Source organism: Crotalus tigris, unplaced genomic scaffold (genome assembly GCF_016545835.1).
Source record: "Crotalus tigris isolate CLP2741 ecotype Arizona unplaced genomic scaffold, ASM1654583v1 scf7180000024293.1627790, whole genome shotgun sequence".
Classification (NCBI taxonomy): domain Eukaryota; kingdom Metazoa; phylum Chordata; class Lepidosauria; order Squamata; family Viperidae; genus Crotalus; species Crotalus tigris.
The window spans coordinates 1,271,696-1,295,433 of NW_024100466.1; the positions used below are offsets into that span (position 1 = coordinate 1,271,696).

Below are 23,738 nucleotides of genomic sequence, written 5' to 3' on the forward strand. Positions count from 1 at the left end.
TTCTCTCCCAAGATCCCTACTTCAGTTTTCTTTTTTGGATAATTTATTAACTGCTATATAAGTTCCGTTGGTTGGGTTGGTCTTGGATTGGAAAATAATAAATAAAATCACTTCCTTTTTTCCTTTAATAGTCACTTGTTACAAGCCTATATAAATCTAATGGAATTTTATAGCACGGTTGCACGTTTAGTTTACTGTTTAGTTTGCGCTGCTCATAGCACCTGCCATCTCGTTGCACCAACATTTTACAAACCTTGGAAATGAGCCATCCATACCATAAAAGCTGAAAGAAATCCAGTTCACACAACTCAGTGTACCAATCAAGGACAATGCAGATGTTGTGGTTTGCAAAGGTGATTCAAATTGAAATACTCTTCTGGGAAGTCACAGCCAGCTGCTTCAACTGACCAAGTTGAAACCCGCCCTTTTCCCAATATTGCATGTACAAATAATTACTTTATATATGTTTTATTTAATAACATTACAGTATATAAATAGGGTAAAATGCCTTTGTACAATATTTCACATTTTGACAGTCGGAACAAAACAGCAACATAAGAAATTAAAACCCATATAACTCAAAGATTAGCCCTTGGCAAGAGTGCCTGCTGGGTATGGTCAAAAAAGTCACGTTGGTGGTCACAACAACGCAATTGAAGCTCCACCTGTTTGCAACACACATAAAAAATGCAGGTTTTGACTGCACCTGTGTCGCCCCCATCCTGACTTTTTTGAACCCACCCTGCAGACTCTCCTGCTTTATGGCATTTGCAAAAGGAACAACACAGCCATCAACATCCTCAAAAGGACACTGCACAGAGAAATAAGCACAGGGCATGGGAAGAGGGAATGGAAAGGGAAAAACAGAGAAAGAACCAGTTGCAGTAGGAAACAATTTCTGAATGGAGCTAAAGGCTAGGAAGATACACGGTGCTCATGTAGCTAAGCTGGCAGGACTAATATTGCCAGTTTAGGTGCTGTCTACAGGAAGCCAGTGGTGCCCTATACTAACTCTGCCAATATCTGGAGTTGTTTAGCAGAAGGAGATATGGGGAGGGGGGGGGAAGAAGAGAAAGGGGAACCTGGCTAGAGGATGCTGGCTTTTCCAGTTACAGCAGGGGTCTCCAAAGTAGGCAACTTTAAGACTTGTGGACTTCAACTCCCAGAATTCCCCAGCTAGCATGTGCTGTTGAAGTTGACAAGTTTTAAAATCGTCAAATTTGTAGAAATTTCTCCAGTGCTCCACAGAATCCTGCTTCTTCTTCATGAGGCATTTGGAGGCCTGGAGGTCTTCAAGCAAGCATCAGATCATGTAACCTATCTTCCTTATCAAGGACAAGATTCAGTTCAAAGGGTTCATCTGCATGTATGAACTTACATCTGTTTGCTCTAAGCCCTGCTTTCAGAAGACTTTAGTCAGAGCCTTTTTGAAAGGGTAAACTGTGACACTCTCTTCGCTTCCTGTACTTATTTTTCTGTTGCATTTTGGTATCAGGCCACGCTGTGAGTGGAGGAGGGGAGAGCACCTCTCCATTTATTAAAAAAAAACCCAAATCAAACAAGTTTTTCTGGAGCTGAGTAGATGGATGCCAACCATGGCAGGAGTCCTAGTTCTGCTCAGGGGGATCCCCACTGTAGCTGCCTTCTGGCCAGCATAGTTGTTTTCACCTTGATCAATATACACCCAAATTCTGCCCCTACATGTGCCAGCTCACTTCCTTCCTGCCACACCTTTCCTTTTATATAGACACCATAACAAGCCTCTGTCTACTTGAAAGCAGATTTCCCCAGCGTTTCCGGCTTTGCAGACTGGGGGGGGAAGGGGAGGGGGAGGATGGGGATGGTTCCGTACAAGCGGCCGTCAAACACACCTGCCGCTCATGCCAGTGAAGTGGGTGCACACACTCACCTGCTGTTCAGGCAAGGGGGATGCGGGTGCTCATCAGCCGTTTCCATGGCCCGGCTGCAATCCCCTCATGCCTCACTAGTGGGCAGGGGGCCACAGGTTGGAGACCCCTGGATTAGAGCCTCTGCAGGAGCAACAGGATAGAAGATACGCCTACTTTGCTGTTCCTGCAGACACCAGCTTCCATTAGCTTCCTTTCAGAAGCAAACTCATGCTGTGCTGATTTTCTGGACAGCAAATGGTTTGGCCTCACGAAGAGTGTTTTTGCCTCCCTTTCCTTGCATGCAGTGACCTATGTAGCTATTCACACACCCTGAAGCACACAGGGCTCTGGCCTTCTCGTTCATGCACACGTGCTGGGAAGGAAGCCAGCAACGGGTGGGGTTGTCTCCTCACCTTCTACAGGTAGAGATGCATAGGGGGAGATCAGGAGGGGAATGAGGCTAAGATCCCAGCCGATCCTCTTCCCAGCCACTCTGGCTCCCTGGAGAGGTGTCCAGGCCCAGAACGCTGCCCAGGCCTCCACCACCTCAAGCCACGCAGCTCAAAGGGATGGTTCTTGGTTCTGTCAACTGTCTTAAAAACTCAAGATGGCAGAGAGCAAAGAGGACCGGAGAATTAACCACCTCAGCCATGTCCCTGCACCAGTTCTCTTTTAGGTCCTGGACGTAATGCAATTTTCTCCAGATTGCAACCTCCATAGAGACTAGGGCTAGAGTTCCCAGAATTCTCCACCAATCTCTGGCTGTGATAGCTGAAGGATTCTGGGAGTTGAAATTATCATACGATACAACCGTGGTCAAATGATACAACCATGTTTACCACATAGCACAATTCAGGAAGGAACATCAGAGTGCACAACCCTGCAGGTTGCCTGCTTCTTTTCTCTCCCATCTCTCTGTCCACCTCACCCTGGAGAAAAAACAAATGAGACCCCCACCCACCCCCAGGAGGAGAAAACCCCCAAGCACAGCTCTGAAGGGAAGGCTGCGTTCTAAAACACTCAACCAAGTCGGTTCCTCTGCGCCCCAATTTCTTCCGAGCAAAGCCCCCTCTCCTGTCTGCTTGGAAACAGACAAATTGTCCCCCCCCCCCAAGCCATCGACACATCCCCTTTGACGTGGAAGGAAGGAGAAAGCGAGAGAGGCTCGGCTTGGTTATTGTGCTAGACCAGGCAAGGTGGATGGGTGGGCAGGGATTCTATGGTGGGGGGGTGGCGGGGTGGGGGGTGCTCGCCCTTATTCAGTCACCGCCCGGTGGCCAAGCTGTCTACGCATCCTCGGAACTGCTAAGCACCCCCTTGTCGACCAGGTGAGCCTTTAGCGTATTGAAGATGTTCAGCTGTTGATCGGGCCGCAGCGTCAAGAGCTGCTGGATCAGCTTGCTGGGATTGGGGCCCCTGGAAAGAAGAAAACAAGAATGGGGGTGGTCAGATAGACTGTTTCTACAAGAATGGTGGGAGGCTCGTTCCCCTTGCTTCCCTTTCAAACGAATCCTTATGCAGCTCACTGGAGGTCCCAGTTCTGGTTTTCCTACTTTTGGACTCAGATTTGGATGACACAAAACTGCAAGCAACTCTGATAACAGCCCAAACTCTGCGAAATAGGAGTTGTGTGTGGTGTTTAACTTCACAACCATTACCTGATAAAGCTGGCGATATACACATTGACAAAGGTGGCCATCAAGTACTGGCAGTCAAATCGATCCATGATGCCCCCATGCCCGGGGATGGTGTTGGCAAAGTCCTGCCAATTAAAAGAAAATGTTTTATTGAGCCTTCAGGAATACCAATATTTAATCTATGAGAAAACTAGAAAAAAACTGAACACTAGCAGCTTTGGAATTTATATCACTGAAAGCTAGAGTTGGAAGGGGTATTGAGGACATCCAGTCCCCCACATCCCCCCCCAAGTGCAAGAATGCAAAATAAAGCATCCCTGATCCCGGACTATTATCTAGCTATACTCCTTACTCAGCTTCACAGGGGGGTAAAGCACAGCGAAACTGAAATAAGCAGCCCAGTTTCACTTAGCAACTGCCTACTAAGTTGCTGGCCCCGATTGTGGTTGTTAAACAAGGATTCCCAATTAGAAATGAGAAGAACTGTGATTCCTACTCCTTCTTTAGGCTCAAGAAGCTGGCTGGATGTCTTGGGTCAGTCCCTCTCTTTGCCCACCCACCTCTAAAGGGGTTGCTGTTGAGAAGGGAGCAGGATGGTGATTGTGCACTATAAAGATGAGACATCAATTTAATCAATTAATAAAACATTATCTCTTCCAAGAAACGCAAAAGAAGAATTTGATCAGACCTTTTTCTACAAAGGGTTTACAACTGCTGGAACGCTGCTGCTACTGCTGCCCAGCTGGGACCTACCTTGATTTTGAACGCTCTTTTGAAGCCACTGGCAAAGAAGCCCCCAAAAGGTCCAATCAGGGATGCAAAAGTGGAGAGGGCAATGCTGTGGATCTGGAAGGGATACATCCGGACAGTCTTCTGCAGGAAGGAGAGGGAAATAAGGAAAACGGGCCCGGTCAGTGGCAGGCCTCACACCTGTAAAGAAGGAAGGCAGACGAGGGACGCCGGTCACTTTGCTCCTCGGGGCTCAGCTTTCAGGCCAGTTTATTGGTTCATTAAGATGAGCTCCTGTTTTGCCCACAGGGCCTCATGAACTTCCCACAGGGGTGTCAAGCGTGGGAAAATCGGAAGTCCAGGCAGTTCAAATAAATATATACATTTATTGCAAGCTTAAGCTCTCTACAAGAATCTGAGCTATTAAAGGCCAGAGCAAATTGGCAGTAAATAAGAATCGATAGAATTCAAAGTGGGCTGGACTTAGATGTCTTGTGGGTACGAAGGAACTCGAGGCTGATGACGTGCTTGACCCCCCCCCTTGTGCTCAGTCTGGTCATCTCCTGCAAGATGTGTTTGTATTAATCACACCCTCAGAGTTTGACCATCGTTATCTGAAATCAAATTAAAGGCCAAAGGCTCATTTATGAGAGGAACTAAACCAAGAATCTAATATGGTCTGGAACTCAGCCCTAGGTTCTGTGGGATGTCTTAAGTGCCTCTGTTTGCATTTATCCCGTAGTTCAATTCTGGCTGATTCTCTGTACTTGCATTCCAACCATAATGAGATTTGGCACCCTGCATCATCCTGACCCAATCTTGGAGGTCAACAGTGAGACACTGATGGACTGAATCTTATTTTGGCACCATCACAAGCTAATTTCACTTTCTGGAACACAACCATAGTGGGCAACTCTGAATTATAGCCACAATTCCTTCTTCTACCTGCTAAGGGCATGAGACCAGGGTTAAAGGCGGGGGGGGGGGGGGAGGAATGGAAATAGTACCAATTTCACCCCTTACTCCACCCCAGAAATACAATATGATGGCCATAATCCCCCCCACCCATATAGCTTGTGAAAAAGAACACACATTTTAGCAATTTTGCAACATTGACAGGGCAAGCGGAGTTCCTACCCAGCCAATCACAGACTGAAGCACCAGTGGGATGTTATACTCGTGCAGCTGGAAAAGCTCCGAAGGCTGACAGTCCACAGTGAAGCTGTTAGTGTCGTTGTTGAATTCAACTGGACAGATAAAACATCTGTATCCGGACATCAAGTATGATAGCTTGGTTGTGATTGATGGAAGAACAAAAGCATCAAAGAGTTAATTTCTGCCATGGTACATAAACACAGATCAAACTCATATACATGGAAGCCAGAAGGGATAATAATTTTTTTAAGGCTTAACTACAAATAGTTTCAGTTAACTATGGTAATTGGGATGGGATTTCCGTCACTAGACTTCACATGGTTGTAAAGCACACTGTCACGTGGCTGAATCACTTAGCAACAGCAATTCCAGCAGTCCCTGTTATCAATCATTTCAGTCAAGATTTTTCAAACATTGAAACTGGAATTGAACTGCCTGTTATTCTGGAACAATGGAGAACAAGAAACCTATTTTATCCTTCCTCATTGTTCTCATGAAGGAACATACACAGTTCCCGTAGTCTCTCTTAGTGTTCAAACTGTCCTAATTCAAAAAATGTGTTGTTTGCTCACATCTTTTCCAGTTTGAATAAGCCTTTCCTTGTGAATTCCCTGGTGGATTCTGCACCCTATGGATCAGACCTGTCTATTATAGAAGTGTCCAAATTCTTTGTTTTCCCCTCTCGACTGCACGGTTCTTATTAAAGTAAAGCAAACACTTACTAAAAGGCCAAACACGACAGTGGCAAAGCATCCTCCAATGAACCCTTCCCAGGTTTTCTTTGGGGACAACTGCAGATTCAAAAAACCAACAAAAAAGGAACGAATCAATCGATAGGAAAAGAGGGAGAAAGAAAGCAGGAAGCTCAAGGCCAAAACATGCAGGATTTCCAAAACTGAAACAGAAGAGAAGAACTAGGAGTGTCATGAGAGCAGCCTTCCAATATTTGAAGGGCTGTCACAGAGAAGAGGGGGCCAACCTATTCTCCAAAGCATCTGAAGGCAGGTCAAGAAGTAAATGGGTGGAACCTAATCATGGAGAGATCCAACCTAGAACTAAAGAGAAACTTCCTAACAGTGAGAACAATTAAACAGTGGAACTTCTGGTTGTGGGTGCTCCATCATTGGAGGTTTTTAGGAAGAGATTGGACAACCATTTGTCTGAAATGGTATAGGGTTTCCTGCTTGAGCAGGGGGTTGGACTAGAAGACCTCCAGACTTCACACCCTGTTATTTTGTATTCTGATGCTATCCCATCAGTTGGGAGTGGATCATGGATGACTTTGACCTTAACTGAAGCCCAAGGCTGCCTCCTGCAGATGTTCCAAGCACCCCAGATATGAACAGACCTTAATCAGCGGGGTGCGTCCAAAGAAGAATCCAAACATGTACGCCATGATGTCATTGCAGATGACACAGGAAATTGGGACAATAAACCTAAAACAGGATCCAAGGTGGGTAAAAGAGAAGGGAGAATTTGCTTCAATAATAGTCAGATAATAAAACTGCCAACTGAGAGGGCTGTTTGCTTGGACGATGCTGGTTGGGAAACTGAAAAGCTCTACCCCTCTGGAGGATACCAGGCCACGGAAGGCGGTTTTAGACAGAGAGAGCATTTGCCCTAAACCAGTGGTAGGCAACCCTGGCTCTTTTATGACTCGTGGACTTCAACTCCCAGAATTCCTGAGCCAGCTTGGAAACCTCTCCCTTTCCCCTCAGCGTGGCTGGCTCAGGAATTCTGGGAGTTGAAGTCCACGAGTCATAAAAGAGCCAAGGTTGCCTACCCCTGCCCTAAACAGCCAGCGAGGCTCCTTAAAAAGCTTGGAAGAGGCTCCCTATTATCTCCCCAATGCTATTTGTCTTTTACAAAAATATAATATTTTATTTTATATAAATAAACATCCTGACCAAACCTTTGCACCTGCTGCGTGGAGTCCCTCTCAGCTGGAGGAAGCTCATGTGTTGCAAAAGTGCCTTGCAGGTTCCTATGCCCCTAAATTAGGTGGTTTGATAAAAGACCTCCCAGAGAGGGACTTCCGGTGGTTGAAGCGGTGGAGATGGCGGCTACTTTGTAGCCGTCCTCCTGAGAAGGTGTCAGATCCGCGGAGCACAGCGTTTACCAGCTGGCCCGCGGCTCGCAATCCCCTTCCCGGGCGAAGGGAAGGGGTAGAGATTGCATGAATAGAGGTAGAACCTCTTAACTCTCCCTGGATTTTTATTTTTAGGGGGAGAAAGAGGTTCCCTCGGAGTTCATTGCTTCTCCGCCTCTCAGCTGTCTTTGTTTCTTCAGAAACAAAGCGAGACGCCGCTACCATCTCCGAATATAAAGAAACCGTGAGTAATCTTAAACCGGACAGAACTGTTTAAAGGATTTTATTTATAGTTTAGTTTTATTTTATTTTTTTTTTCTAGTTTATTTAGTTTATTTAGTTTGTGCTGATTTTTTTTTATTTTTTCGAGCTTTCTTTTTTTTTTGGGCGGAAAAGTGAGAGTGAAAGTAAAATGGCGTTTTGAAACTTTTTTTTTCTTTAGAAGACGGTTCGGCTGAATTGTTGTTTAATATTGCTTTTTTTTTACTTTATTCTATTTTATTTTATTTTTAATTTTTTCTTGGACTACTTATTTTTATTGGTACTTTTAAGAAGAAAGGAAGATAAATTAAAATGGCTTCAAAACGACAACCAGCTACTGCAGCCTCTAAAGTAACTTCTTCTCCTGCTACTTCTACTGTGCAGCAACAACTTAAAATAATACCTTCAGTGCAGCAACCTAAATCTACTCCACCTTCACCTCCCCCATCTGGCACATCAGCACAAGACATTAAAGAAATAATGGTAAGTGCTGTTTCACAGTTTAGGGAGGAAATGAAACAACTTTTGGATCAGAATAAATCTGAAACTAAGGAGGAAATGAAGAAAGAGATGAAGGAGCTTTTAGAACAGAATAATGCTATTTTGAGGGATGATATACTTTTAGCTTTATCTGGAATGGCCTCAGTGGTCGTGAAGCTGGACTCCAGAGTAGAGGAAATTGAAGAAATAGTTGAACTTCTGGATTATAAATTTCAAGATATGGAGAAAAAAGTGGAGGCTTCACAAGATGATATTCTTATGTTCCAGTACAGACAGATGGAATATGCTCTGAGAATAAGGGGTCTGAAAGAAGATAAAACTCAAGATTTGATGGAAATGGTGATTAATGACTTGGCTGTTATTTTGAATATTGATAAAGAAGAGTTACGTGGGGATGTGGAAAGAATTTATAGAGTCAACTCCTGGGTTGCAAAACAGAGGGATCTGCCTAGAGATGTGGTGATATATTTTGCTAAGAAGTCTTTGCGAAATCAGATTCTACAAACTTTTTATAATAAAAGATTTCAGATTGCTGCTCAAGATATTATTATTTTAAAGGAAATTCCACCTAAAATTTTAAGAACCAGAAAAGATTTTGCTTTTTTAGTAAATGAACTTAAAGCAAGACAAATGCCATTTAGATGGGAGATTCTGATGGGCATTGTTTTGAGCCATGCGGGGACACGTTATAGACTCAATACAGTTGCTAAAGCTAAGGAATTCTATAAAACGGTCCTGGGAGCAGGCTCTCCTTTGCCCATGATGCAGAAAGTTTTGAGTGATAAAGAGGTGGAACAGAAATCTGAAGCTACAGGGATGATGACTGCTGGACAGGTGGCATGGATGTCTCAATCAGAGATTAAAGAACAGAGAATGACCCGTGCAGCACATAAACGTAAAGAAAAAGAACAACAGAAAAAAGAAAAGGAAAAAGAAATTGGAGAATCTACTCAGCAAATTGTTTCAGTGCCGGTGGGAGGAGCAAGATCCAAAAGCTCTGCTACATATTCATCAGCAGCAGAATTTGAGCGGATTTTCTCCAGGCTGAAGGCCAAGGGAGATGGCAAAGCTCCTGTCCTGGAATATTAATGGATTAAACACTCCTCAAAAGAGAAAAAAAATTTACCACTATTTGAAACAACATAACAATGACATCATTTGCTTGCAAGAAACTCATATTACAGCTAAAGACCAAAAATATTTAAATAATCCTCGCTTGGGATCTCATTTTGTATCTCCCGCCCCTGGGAAGAAAGGGGGTGTGGTAATCTACGTTAAACAGAATTTATCTGCTACCCTGTTAGAATCAGATCCTTACGGAAGATATGTTATGCTTGAACTTGGTTTATATGGTAAGAAAATCCTTATTGTGGGGTTGTATGCACCAAACCAGCAACAGGAGCAATTTTACAGGTTACTACATCAGAAAATAACTTTGTTGGATTATAGATCTGTGATTTTAATGGGAGACTGGAATGGTGTCTTAGACACACAAATGGATAAAAAAGGCTCTTCTACCTTTTTTAAACAGGCTAAACTACCTAAAGCCTTTTTCGATATGAAAGAAGATTGGGAATTGAGAGACTATTGGCGTGAACGTAATCAAGAAGAAAAGGATTTTACGTTTTTCTCAGATAGACATCAATCTTTTTCAAGAATTGATTTCTTTTTGATTACAACAGATTTATACAACAGGGTAAAGAATGTAAAAATTTTTCCTAGGACACTGTCCGATCATAGTCCAGTTTGGATGGAACTGTTTGCAGAGAAGGAAGACAGGAGATCCTGGAGGGTGAATGAGAACTTATTTAAAAAAGAAAAAAATGTTCACAAATTAAAGGAATGTTTAAAGGAATATTTTACTTTAAATATGAATAAGGGAACATCAATGTCAATGGTGTGGGATGCAAGTAAGGCTTTCATGCGTGGTATTTTGATAAAAATGAATAATTTGCATAGACAGGAACAGACTCAGAAACGGAAAGACTTGGAAGAGGAGATTAAATTAAAAGAGAAATCTTTAATTTCAAATCCCTCAGATGAAAAGGTTAAAGGAGCTTTAAAATTGTTAAAAACACAATTTAATATGCTGATGGCTGATCAAGCTGCAACCAATTTGCTATTTATGAAACAAAATACATTTTGTAATGCTAATAAACCAGGGAGATGGTTGGCCTATCAGTTAAGAAAAAAACAGAAACAGAGGAATATAGATAAAATAAATTATAATGGTAAATTGGTTTATCAGAAAGAATTGATTAAGAAATCTTTTTTAGAATATTATCAAAAATTATATAAGGGTTCTAATATTCAAACTACAGACATAAATAATTATTTAGGCAAAGTTAACTTTCCTAAATTAACAGAAGATCAGGGAAAAAAGATTAACGGTTTAATTACTAAGGAAGAAATTGTTACAGCTATTAAACAATTAAAATTGGGCAAAGCGCCGGGTACGGACGGGTTGACATCTATTTATTATAAAACTTTAGTAGAAGAGATGATTCAACCGTTGTGTGAACTGTTTAATAAGTTATTACAGGGGTTAGAAATCCCTCCATCCTGGCGTAATGCATTTATATCTCTGATTCCAAAAGATAGTCAGGATCTCACTTTGCCTAAAAATTATAGGCCTATATCTCTTTTAAATGTGGATTATAAAATTTTTGCAAAAATCTTAGCTAATAGGCTTATGGGGATCTTGCAGCAGCTTATACACAGGGATCAATCGGGTTTCATAACTGGAAGGTACATGAAGAATAATGTTAGACAAATTATTAACTTACTAGAGTATTTAGAAAAGAATAACCAAGTCCCTGCAGGTCTGATATTTTTGGATGCTGAAAAAGCCTTTGACCAAGTGAATTGGCAGTTTATGTTGTGTTTAATTAAGGAGATGAACTTCGGACAAAATATATTACAAGTATTATCCAACATATATCAAAAACAGACTGCTCAAATTATTGTAAATGGGGGTTTGTCAGAGGCTTTTGTAATAGAAAAGGGAACAAGACAGGGATGCCCGTTATCCCCGTTATTGTTTGTTTTAACATTGGAAATTTTGTTGATTAAAATTCGGGAGTCTCAAGAAATAAAAGGAATAGAAATTAATAAAAAAGAATATAAACTAAGAGCCTTTGCAGATGACTTGGTTGTTACTTTGTCTCAACCTGTTTCCTCGGTGGTGAAATTATTACAATTGATTCAACAATATGGATGTGTTTCTGGTTTTAAAATTAATAATAATAAGACTAAAATATTAGCTAAAAATATGACTAATGGTGATAAACAGGCTTTAGTTAACTTAACAGATTTTGAAATTGTTGATAAGGTAAAATATTTGGGGGTTACACTATCTGTTTCTAATGTAAAATTGTACAAAAATAACTATGAAAAGCTGTGGATGGAGGTACAGAAGGATTTAAAAAATTGGAATAATTTACAGTTATCCCTTTTGGGTAGAATTGCAGTTATTAAAATGAATGTCCTGCCAAAGTTTATTTTTCTATTTCAAATGCTACCTGTTTTAAAGAACGAACGTAACTTAGATGAATGGCAAAAAGGTATTAATAAATTTGTTTGGGCAGGGAAGAAACCAAGGGTGAAACTTAAAATAATGCAAGATTTTCGTGAGAGAGGTGGACTCAAGGTGCCAAATATGAAATTGTATTATGATGCTGTAGTACTGACTTTGATTAGCGACTGGGTGAATTTAACAAATATAGAAATACTTCATTTGGAAGGCTGGGACCTACTTTTTGGATGGCATGCCTATTTAATATTTAATAAAAAAGTGGATTGGGTTTTTAAGTCTCATATTATAAGAATCTCTTTGTTAAGAGTGTGGAGAAAGTATTATAAAAGTGACTTCAAAATACCATTATGGGCTATACCTCGGCATGCCATAGAAGGTATAAGGAAAGGGGTAAATATGGATAAGGTCTCTTATGCACAGTTACTAAGATGGGATGGCCAAGACTGTCAGTTAAAATCTTTGGAAGAATTAACACATGAAAATTTAACTTATTCATGGTTCCAATATAGACAAATAGTGGATAGATGGAAGATGGATGGTAAAATGGGCTGGCTTAGAGAAGATGGAATTTTTTTAAAAGAAGTAAGAGACCAAAGGCCAACCCATATTAAGAGAGTTTATGGGGTTTTAGTGGAATTAGATTCAGAACCTGAATTAGTTAAAGATTGTATGATTAAATGGGCACAGAATATTGGTGAAACGATTTCAATGGATACTTGGGAACTTATTTGGATAAGAAATGTTAAATTCACACAAGCGCAAAATTTAAGAGAGAATTTTTATAAGATGTTTTATAGATGGCACCTTGACCCAAAGAAAATGTCCATTATGTACCCTAATCTACAGCCGAAATGTTGGAGATGTGGATATTTGGATGCTACCTATTATCATATTTGGTGGACCTGTAAGCATATAAAAGCTTTTTGGATTAAGATATGGTGGAATATTCAAAGAATTTTTAAAAGGAGGGTAAAATTTACGCCGCAATTATTTTTATTAGGTATTGTTATTGACTGTGATGCTAAAGAGGTTACATTGATGTTAAATTTGATTACAGCCGCTAGGCTATTAATAGGACAATATTGGAAGAAGGAATCTTTGCCTACTTTACAAGAATGGTTTTACAAAGTTTCGTATTTGGCAGAAATGGCAAAGATTTCGGCTTTCTTAAAGGAGCAATCTCAAGAAAAATTTTTTGCGGTATGGGAAAAATGGATAAATTTCATACAATATAATTTGGATATGGAAAAATATTATTTAGCTTTCTCATAATTTGTAATGAATGCTATTTCTTTCTTTCTTTCTTCTTTTTCCTTTTTATATATATATAATTTTTATGTATTATTATTCATATATATTTTTCGTCTATTTTCTTCCTTTTTCTTTCTCTCTCTCTTTTCTTTTTTTCATTTTTTTATTTTTTTTTTTTTTTTCTTCTTAGTATATATTACTTATTTTAAAGTTTATGTTATGCATATTATTATTATATATATTATTATTGTGATTTTTAATCATTATTATTAACTATTTTATAAATTGTAAATGTTATTTTTAAAAAATTTGTTAAATAATCCTATATCCAGTTCTGGGAAGTCGGGGGGGGGTGGGGTGGTTGGGGAGGGGGGGGGTGGATTTTTATTTGTAAAACTTTTGAAAAATTTTAAAAAAAATAAAAGACCTCCCAGAGACCCAAATGGCCATTCCTTCACCCAGAACTGAACCAAGAAATGCCCATCAGCTTTGACTCCCCTCCTCCCTGATGGTCAGAGCTGGGCTGCCAAACGGGGGGGGGGGGAACAATATTCAAAAGCACTTTGCATACCGAGATCTGATGTGCACCTTTCACACCCTGCTCAAGCGAAGGAAAAGCTTTTGGAAAACACTTCAAGGCAAATGTGCTTGTGGCTTAATGCACAACAGCTACCGCTCAAAACCCCAAAGGGGCAATTCCCCGATTGTTAGTAAGAGCACACGCAGCCAGGCACAGCCGCCTAGAGAAGCTTTGGGACTGAACGGGGTCTTTTGCTCTGTGGAGACTGGAAGCACCCTAGAGACCCCGGCCCATTAAACCTCCCCCCCCCTTGAGCCAGAGACCATGAAGCCTTCCTCTCCTTAGGACCCATCACGCAGCAGCTACATGCACAAGGTCTCTCTACGGGATGCTGCCGCCAAGCCTATCCTCCCCAGCAAAGGGGATATCGTACCCCGCCCGCTGCACTGACTCACCAGATCATTCCTTCAAATAGGTTGTGAATGATGAGGTGCGACTGGGTAACGATTATTAGCAAAGTCACATGGGTCCAGCCAAACTAGAAAGAGAGAACATGCAGTCCAGTTTGGAGAAGAAAACATTTCTCAGAGACAAGCCAAAATGCTAAGAACACACACGCCTGCCTATCTATCTATCTATCTATCTATCTATCTATCTATCTATCTATCTATCTATCTATCTATCTATCTATACGTATATATCTGCACAAACATATGAAAAAGAAAGGGGGACAAGAGGGGGAGAGAGAGATGGTGGGTACAGTCAAACTCCCACTGGAGTGTCTTTTTTCCATGCTTTGTAGTATTTGTGAGCAAAACCAGAAAGATACAGTAGTCTTCAACTTACAACTGTTCTTTTAGTGACCGTTCAAAGTTACAACAGCACTAAAAAGAGTGACTTACAACTGGTCCTCCTACTTATGACTGTAATAGCATCCCCATGATCACATGATCAAAATTTGGGTGCTTGGCAACTGGCATTAGATAATGGTTGCAGTATCCCAGGATCATCTGACTGCCATGTGCCATCATCCCAGCTGGCTTCCAACAAAATCAATGGAAGGAGGAGGAGTCACTTAACTGGAGTGACACAAAAGCTTATAAAATAAGGCGTGACTCACTTAACAACTGTCCTGGTTAGCAACAGAAATTCTGGTCTCATTTTCATGCCCTTAGTTTATAAGACAACGGCCAAAGAAATGGAGTCTTCAAGGAGACTGAAAGACTTTTCCTGCCGGTGTGCTGCTGGGTCATTAATTACAATTCATGTGAGAGGCTCCCCAGTTCATCCTCTGGATGACGGACTTTCTTCATTAAGCATCTTTTAAACTTGCCCCAACTAAGGATCTGATATTTGGGGGGGGGGCAACCCCTCTACAGAGAATGATGTTTCCTTTTTGGACAAATTGTAAGGACAGCTTTTAGCAAGGCAAATGAGGAGAAGACAGGTGATCGTGCTCCTCATCTCTGAATACAGAGGCCAGCGCTGCTCTTAAGATAATCTTCCCTTCCTTGTCCGATCTTTGGAACAGCAGGTTCCAGTTCTCCACGCTTCTCCATTCTTTCTTTCTAAAAGCCATTAAGCAAAATGTACAGAGCCTGAGAACAAGGTGCTTATCCCTCTTGCAAAGCTCTACATAAGGTTTGTTGTTGTGTCCGGGTGCCAATTTTGTGTCCATTTCCACCTCTCTCTTCCTCTCAGTTCCCCCCATTCCCAGGTGGGCTATTAACTCTGAAAGCACAGAATCTATTTACATAATCTTACCATGTAGAACTGAAGACGATAATGCTTTTTGACCAGGCTCAACACGAACATGCAAAAACCTGCAGAAGAAAGAAAATGGAATTTAGGGGGAGCTCTCCGCCTGCTCTCCACTCACCCACAAGGGAATTGACAAGGCCCAATCAGCACTTCTGATCCCAGTGAAGTTGGAGAGAAGACACAGATACACACCTTATGTGGGGAGCAACACCACCATTTGCCTCTGAGTCACAATTCAATCTCAGAAACCACAGCCTCCCTGTGGGCTCTTCAAAGAACTTCGAGGCATTGTTTACCTTAAAGAATCTTTATTCGAGTAGCAGCACATCGGCAGGTACATAGTCCAAGCCAAAATCTGACTTCCCCTCCCCTAAGCACATAGCATCCAAGCACAATTCCCTCCTCTAACTAACAGTCATAAATCACATTCTCGATTAGTTTGAAATGCTGGCTTTCCCTCCAGTTCTTCATCCTGCCATGTCTTATCATCTCTTATTAAAAAAAACCTTGGTTCGCACCCTTATACAGTATTGTTATGTCTAACTAAACTCCCAAGCACATTCCTCCTCCTCCCTCCCAGTATCATCTAATTCTAACTCTAAGAGTAAAACATAGAGGGAAATGGCTGCATCTCCATATGTTGTCAAAGCAAGAACATTCGACGTTAGTAGCGTTGACACTCCTACATAAACCCAAGCAAGAGATCCCAATGGCTCTGCTCACCTGTCAAATAGAGGGTAAAGGAAATGAAGCGGTGATATTTGCTAAGAATGCGTAAGGGCTCCTCCCTCTGGACCAGAGTGAAAAAATAATCTGTCACTGTCTCGCCATAGAAGAAGTAGTTCACACAGAGCAGGAAGTACCTAAAAAGGATATAGCCAGACAGTTATTGAGCCTTACCAGTGTCTCCACCCAAGGGATGGCACGTAACCTGTGTCTCCACCCTGCTCCAGTTCAAGGAAGGGAGAGGAGGATGACCAAGGGTGGAAAGGCTTTTCACAGAGACTTCCTTAAGATAAATGGACACAAAACTCCCCTTGAATTTCTCCAGACCATACAGACAAACAACGTTGTCCCCACTTACCAACTCAGAGTCCTGAACCAGGGCAGCTCATAGGAATGGTACACGTTGTAACCAATGGTGATGATCTCATGGAAGCATTTGATTTGGACACACATCACCTGCAAGACACGGTCTTCCATTTTACACTGTCTCAGGCCGAAGAGCATTTTCATGGCAGTAATAATTTCTTCAGATAGGTGGGTGGGGGTCTTTTAGGGCCAAACCTTTTAGCCTGATGATAATATTAGTATAATCATGGGAGTTCTAGTCCCATCTTAGGCATGAAAGTAAGCTGGGTGACTTTGGGCCAATCAGTCTCTCTCAACCCAATCCACCTCATGGGGAAAATAGGAGGAAAGTGTAAGGTATGTTCGCCTTGAATTATTTGTAAAAGTAATAAAGGCAGGATACAAACAAACAAACAAACAAACAAATAAAAACCCATCCAGATTTCTGGGGAGGAAATGGCGAACTGAAGATGACTGGTTGAATGAAGAGCTAGCGAGCAGACCAGCTCTTTGCAATGTCTCTCTGGACAAGGAGAGGGTTTGAAATTGCCCTCCAGTGCTCCAGACAGCTGCGCCTCGGAAATTGCTTGTTAATTGCTTTTAGAAACCTTTGGATTGACAAGTCTGAGAGCATTGGGTAAATGTTCTCCTTACAAAAGAAATTTTAAATACAAGCTGAAGCACTTTAAAAACCTGTTTGGAATGAACAGCAAAAGGGTGATTAGAATTTGGATTCTGGAAAGTTACAAATGGTCCCTCCCACTTTGCTCTCTCTCGGACATGGATTTGGATTGCCTTCTAACCTGAGATTCAAGCCACCCATCCATCTGGAGGATGGAACTTCTCCAAAGCCCTCCAGCTCCCAGAGACACAAGGTTTTCTTTTCAGACACAACAAGAGCTTACAATCATCATCAACACCATGGGTCCCAAGTAGATGATGATGAAGAAGAAGACAATCATGGCCAGAGTCAGGATGCCTCTCACCCACCAGTTCTTCCATCTGCAACAGAGGAGGAGCCAAGCTTGAACTCTGCAGAGCTCTGATTTCAACAGTACAACTAGAGTACAATCTGTCCCTCCTTTTCTGTTTTTTCTTTTAACACTTACAAACAATAAGCAATACAGTGGAATACTTAATATTAAGCATTAACCTCAAAGCCAGAAGATTTTTTTATATTATAATTCAATGTATTACCTGTCTATCGATGCCACACTTAATTTTAATTATACAGTTCAAGCAGCCCTATGTTTATTGCCATTTTAGAAATTAGATTTAATATTGATATAGAATTTTACAGCTGTTTTCCAGATGTATTACAATTACAGCTCCAGGCCTGCCAGCCAGAAGAGCCCAGGCCAGGTTGGGGAAGTTTAATTAGGATTCGAATGAGGGTTACCACAACACTCTTGGTTATATTAGTCTCTCTGGGAAAAGGATGGAAGACACAGAACAAATTCTCCTTGGCTTGGAAGTTCCAGAGACCTCATTTATAAAAACCCAACAACCCAGTGTTTTGAAACCTGGTCCATGAACCAACCTGAGATCCTGCAGAGAGGGTAAGAAACTCCATAATGGAAGGCACCTATTTTGAATGTTCTCCACTGAAGGCAGAAATCAGCTTCTTACGTTCTTGTTATGCTTTTAGCAGAGGTGGCAACTAATTCTAGCATTTCCTGCAGAACATGAGGGTCCCCTGAGGGTCCACCCACTGACGCTCATGAACTAAATGCTGCTGAAGAGTGGAAGGATTAAAGAATCTGAGCTCCTGAGCCCAGCAGGTACACAGCAAGCACATTTGAAATACAAACTGATGTTTAAAATTATCTTTCTGTCTTCATAAATATTTACAAGGTCACAGATATCCTCATAAATGAAGGACATGCAATCCAGGCTTCCAATCAGAGAAGGCAGAAGAAGATCTACAGGTGATTACCTGGGCATTCTGACTGCCCTTTCCAAAGTTAGATGGAACATGGCTGGATTATACCCAAGCAGTATTTGCTTGGCTTTTCCTTCCCAACCTGGCGCTCCTCCACCTGCCATTCCTGTGAATCCCAACGTCCCCACATCTGGAGCAGAGACAGGCTGGGAATCCTGCCTTAGAATGTGGTGCACACATTGCTGAGGAACAAACCTTTATGTATTGGTGCAACAACCAGACAATCCCAGATAGGGAGTAAGGTTCAAATAATCTAAAGCCACCAGTTGCCTGTTTTTCCCCCAATGCAGACCCCACCTGGCTTCACAAACTCTGTAAAACATGCTTTGCTTCATGACGGTTACCAAATAAACCACAACTGGTTACATTTACAGCACATGTTAAGCTATGAACCAAACAAAGCATATTATGTCTTCTACACTGGGCTGGTAATAAGGAGACCAGTTTTCTGTCAGTGTCTGGATGAGGCCATTGGGGGAAAGATCCCTCATCCTGATCTTAGCATATGGCAAAGTGTATTCCTGAGTCAGAACTCAGCTGGGGCAATTTTTGAAACACAATGTGACATGACAAGAAAAAGAAGTGGATGCTGTTGGCAGGATGGTCCACCAGGTAAAGCCAATTCATAGCTGCCCACAAGAGAAAAAAACCCAAACACTCAAGAGCATTTTGACATCCTGGTACCTTGAGGACAGGTGGGACAGTGCTTTGTTGAGGACCTTAGGGGTGTCATCGACCGAAGGGGCCAAGGCGGCCTCCGACTTATTCTCGCTATCCGATGCAGTTTCTCCATCCAGCTTGTTATCCAGCTCTGACTCCTGCAAGGTAAGATCAGTGAGGGATTTCCAGCAACTCAGCCTGGGCAGCAGAAGCAGCTCAAAGTCGCTTGCCATCAATCCTGCTTCAATCCAACTCTGAGCAAAAGAATCCCATAAAAGGAAACACATTCCCTAGAATGCATTCTGTAGACGTCAAGATCCTAATTGCAGAAGTCAACAACAAAAGTCTAAAATGGAGTTATGTTTTGCATTGTAAAAGGAGAAAAATCAAAGGAAAATGATCATCCCTATTTTTAATGAGAAAAATATTTTTTCTAACAGTCCTGCAAATAAATACAGGCAAAATCTATCCTTGTAAAAAAAAATCACACCAGAATAAAACCTCAGGATGTTGCTCATCTTTTATTCCTTGCTAACAGTGGTTTTCTTTTCTTGGTCTATTTCAGGATTGCAAACCTCTGGAGGCAGAGAATTCTCAAGGTCCACTGAACAGGAAGCATTGTGGCTTACATAATGTACAACATTTTCTTGAGATTAGTAAGAAGCCTCTTCTTGCAGAACTCAAAAAACAGAAATATCGGAATAAAGCATTTCCTACACCTTTTCCCATCAGCATCAAATTTGGGAAGTCGTTTCAGGGGAAAATTCTGCTCCAAGCCAGAACTGAATTCTGGCCTGTTTCCAAATGTTGGAACTTGCCTGATCTTACTTAAAGCGTCAACACTAAGCTTTTACAGTTATAGGTCTTCCCAGAGAGGAATCATAAGCAAGGATGTCTTGGTTCAAGGGCTCTAAGAGATGTGGTCATGTGGGGACAAGACTATCTGTAAGGAAAAAAATCTGAAGAAATTTGGGGGGGGGGGAAATGATACCTTCTGTGGCACCCACTTGAGCTCTTTCCTGCCTTAAAATCCAATTTTTCCTTTTCAGCTATTTCAACCTACCGGTAGTATTTAGTGGCCAATCTGTAGCCACTCAATTTTATTCCATCCCCAACCTTCTTTCTGAACTGCACATATTTCCTCTTCTTGGCTTCCTTGTTTCTAAGCCAAGCATTTTCCATCTGGAATCAAAAGAACAATAAGCTGCCCTTTCTGGCACTTACAGGAAGCAGAATCAAAAGAAACAAGAGTCCTTCTGGGACACTGCAGATCACAGACCACATGGTGAACGGAGACTTCCCATGAGCAAAGCACAGACACCAAGAATGTGGCTGGTGTCTAATGTTGCATATAATCCAGATCCCCTGCTCTAGATAGGTAGGTAGATAGGAAGGTAGGTAGGCAGGCAGACATAAGATAAATAGACAAAGATAGACAGCCAGGCTGACACAGACTGTTGGTTGCAAGTAATCTAGATGCCCTGAGTTGCTGATCTTGTTAAATATATTGATTGCATCCAGATATTGCACATAATCTAGATGCCCTGAGTTGTTTCTTATTAAATCAATACATAACACAATACAGGACAGAAAGATTATTAGTCGTCCTTGTTTGAACCTCAGATTGAGCAGGGGAGTGAAATGGAGCAGACTCAGGAATTCTGGGAATTGAAGTCCATGAGTCATAAAAGAGCCAAGGTTGCCTACCCCTGGACTAGAAGACCTACAAGGCTCCTACCAACTGCTATTCTGTATTTTGATCAGCTCCACATAAAATCCATTGCAGTAATGTCCAAAAAGCCAATGAGGTTTGATAGCCACACAGTAAGCACAACTGCATCCTATGCCTATGTTCTTACAACACGAACAGTGCACCATACTAACACAATTTGCAATTATAAGGAATGCGAGCAACACCTGAAAACTATTGCCTTTTATTCAGATTCATACAATATTTATGTCATGTGACTGCCATTTCAAGACTCTTTTTTTTAAAGTCTGGAAACTGCATATTTCTAGATAAAGGTACAGGTTTTTAAAAACAGCAACTAATAGTTGCTCTGTGATAATAAGCAACCGTGAATTTTCTGGCCATAAATAAGGTCACTCATGCCTAACATCAATGCAGAAGATGAGGGAATTCTTGCAAAAAGATTAAACTGTTTTAAAATCAGCCCCACTAGTGTAAACATTATACTTACATCATAACCTTAAATTCTCAATATTGTAGTATATAAATAAAGCACACAGCACTTAATTCTTCTCAACAGTAAGCAAAGAGAACATTGGTGAGACCTCACCTAGGTATCATGTGGTATCTACCTAAAGGATGTGTTACAGAAATAGGGAAAAACATTCGTGTGTTGCTTGACCTACAAAAGAACCATATTTCATTTTAAGTTCAGATATTTTCACTCTTATTTGGGAGCCTGTTCTTGAGGCTGTGAATCTGAAATTATCAGTCTGCTTAAGAGAGTCAGAGAACGAAATAAGAATAGACTACACATTTATTCTGCAATACCACATAGCTGCATTTTGGGGGAAACAGTCAGTCCTTCAATCAGAAAACATACAGATATCTACTATGACTAAATGTTCCTTTCTACATGATACCTAGGTGAGAAGGTAAACTGTTCCACATGCTTCAGGGTATAGTCATGCGGCCGCATGACCATGGAAATGTCTCCAGACAACACTGGCTCTCTCTGCTAGGAAACTAGCACTGCCCCCTAGATTTGGACACCAATAAAAAAAGATGGTACTTCTCCGAACCAAATGTTAGAAATTATCTACTCATACAAAAGAATGACAGAGTTGGAAGGGACCTTGGAGATCTTCTAGTCCAACCCCCTGCTCAGGCAGGAAGCCCTATAGGTTCTCCTGCCTGAGAAGAGGGTTGGACTAGAAGGTCTCCAAGGTCCCTTCCAACTCTGTCATTCTATTTTGTTATAGTCTAGCTTGATTCTCTTAATCCTGTTCCTTCTATAGTTGACTAATTCCTACAATGTTCATCCTGAAGGGTTATAGAAATGATCAGTAAAGCCTGAACAGTCAACAAACCTCTAACAGCTTGACCATCCATTCCACCAAGCCCTGCCATGAAGAGGGGGAAATGGACAACCAGCATTAACGCATCTGGGACAAGACCAACCAAGCTGGCTTACAGAGGATCAGTGAGGAAAAGGTGGAATCCACAGGAGGAAGGATCCTGATGGGGACTTCACTGCACGGAGGATCTGAACACTCCATGAACTCTCTTGAACTGAGCTTGGAAAGGAACCAGGCCAGCATCTCCAGCATGAAGGTAATGTGGCCCAAATGCGGAGATGTACTAAAACAGGGCTAGGCCACCTTGGTTCTTTTATGACTCATGGACTTCAACTCCCAGAATTCCTGAGCCACCTGGGTTCAGCTTGGAAACCTCTCAGCATAGCAGGCTCAGAAATTTTGGGAGTTGAAGTCCACGAGTCATAAAAGAGCCAAGGTTGCCTACCCCTGGACTAAAAGAACTGAAACTTTGCTTCACATCACTCAGTATCCACCTTCTGTTGTTTTTTTCCAAAATCAGGACACCAATAAGGATGCCTTACAAATACCGGTTGAGAAGACGCTGCTTCTTCTCCTTGGAGGTCGATCTCCACCTGCAGCATAAGGCCCCCTGCCTTGAGCAGGGGATTGGACTAGAAGACCTCCAAGGTCCCTTCCAGCCCTAGCAATTTCTGTTCTGTGTTCCATTCTGAGAGACGAAGTCCTCGCCACCGAAAGTCTGCTGGCTCGGGAACTCTGGAAGTTGCCACCCACAGTTTAAAGTTAGCTCGCGCTCAAACCAGGCCAGATGGGAGGCAGATGCTGCAAGCCACAAAAGCCGCGCGAAAACTTAAACCTGGCCTCGTCCTGCCAGACCAAGCCAATGTCCGGACAGAGCACCGTTAAGATGGATGGCACGAGTGTAATTCGCCACGGAAAGGAAAGCGGGCCAGCTCCTCTCTGCGCCAGGCGCAGCTGTCTGATAGGGTGCAGGGTCTTTGTCTGACGTGGATTGGGTCTCCAGCTGGAGCAGGGGGCTGGACTAGAAGACCTCTAAGGTCCCTTCCAGCTCTATTCTGATTGATGGATGGATGGATTGAAGTGCACCCGCCTTAGCAGCGCGCTCGCCCCTCCCGATCAGCCGGTTCTCCCGTACGCGACGCCCCGCTTCGATTCCCCAAGAGCAGCCCACGCAGCGGCTGGGCGGCCTGGGAACCCCGCTCCCCGGGCAAGGGCTGCCGAGAAAGAGCCCCGGAGCATTGTGGCTTTAAGGGCCGGAGCCGCGCAGCTCTCCCGGCCACCGCCGCTCTTCCGGCTCGGGGACTCCTCGCAGCCGCCTCGCCTCGTCCGAGCTGCCGGAGCCGAACCCCGCGCCCTGCAAGCCCGGAAAGGGAGGGAGGGAGGCCCGCTCCCCCGCCGCCCCGGGAACCCCTCCCGCCCTTCCGGCGTCGCGCGGAACACGCGTCGCCGCGTCCAGACGTTGTCCTGGCCGACTCGCCTACCTTGCCCTCGGCATCGCGCTGCCCCTCCGCCTCCCTGGCCAGCCGCTGCCTGAGCTCGCTCATCCTGGCCCGTCGCTCCGCCCGCGCTTCGCTTCGCTTTGCTTCGCTTAGCCTCGGCCCGACGCGGCAGCAGCAGCAGCAGCAGCAGCAGCAGCAGCAGCAGCCGACCCGACAGCCGAGCCCGGGACTCGGGGCGTGGCTCAGGGGA

At 42.7% G+C, this 23,738-nt stretch overlaps 1 protein-coding gene across 1 annotated transcript; it reads right to left on the reverse strand.

Annotated features, from left to right (window-relative positions):
• Positions 1-452: 452 nt before the first annotated feature.
• On the reverse strand, positions 453-23,738 carry CDS2 (CDP-diacylglycerol synthase 2). The gene is made up of 13 exons (XM_039324092.1): positions 23,531-23,738; positions 19,026-19,159; positions 17,305-17,401; positions 16,413-16,510; positions 16,052-16,191; positions 15,332-15,390; positions 14,023-14,105; positions 6,759-6,846; positions 6,133-6,201; positions 5,393-5,545; positions 4,280-4,399; positions 3,548-3,651; positions 453-3,305 (listed from the first exon to the last, which is right to left on the reverse strand). The coding sequence occupies exons 1-13, from the start codon at positions 23,591-23,593 to the stop codon at positions 3,176-3,178; spliced, it is 1,338 nt and encodes a 445-aa protein (XP_039180026.1). The 5' UTR covers positions 23,594-23,738; the 3' UTR covers positions 453-3,175.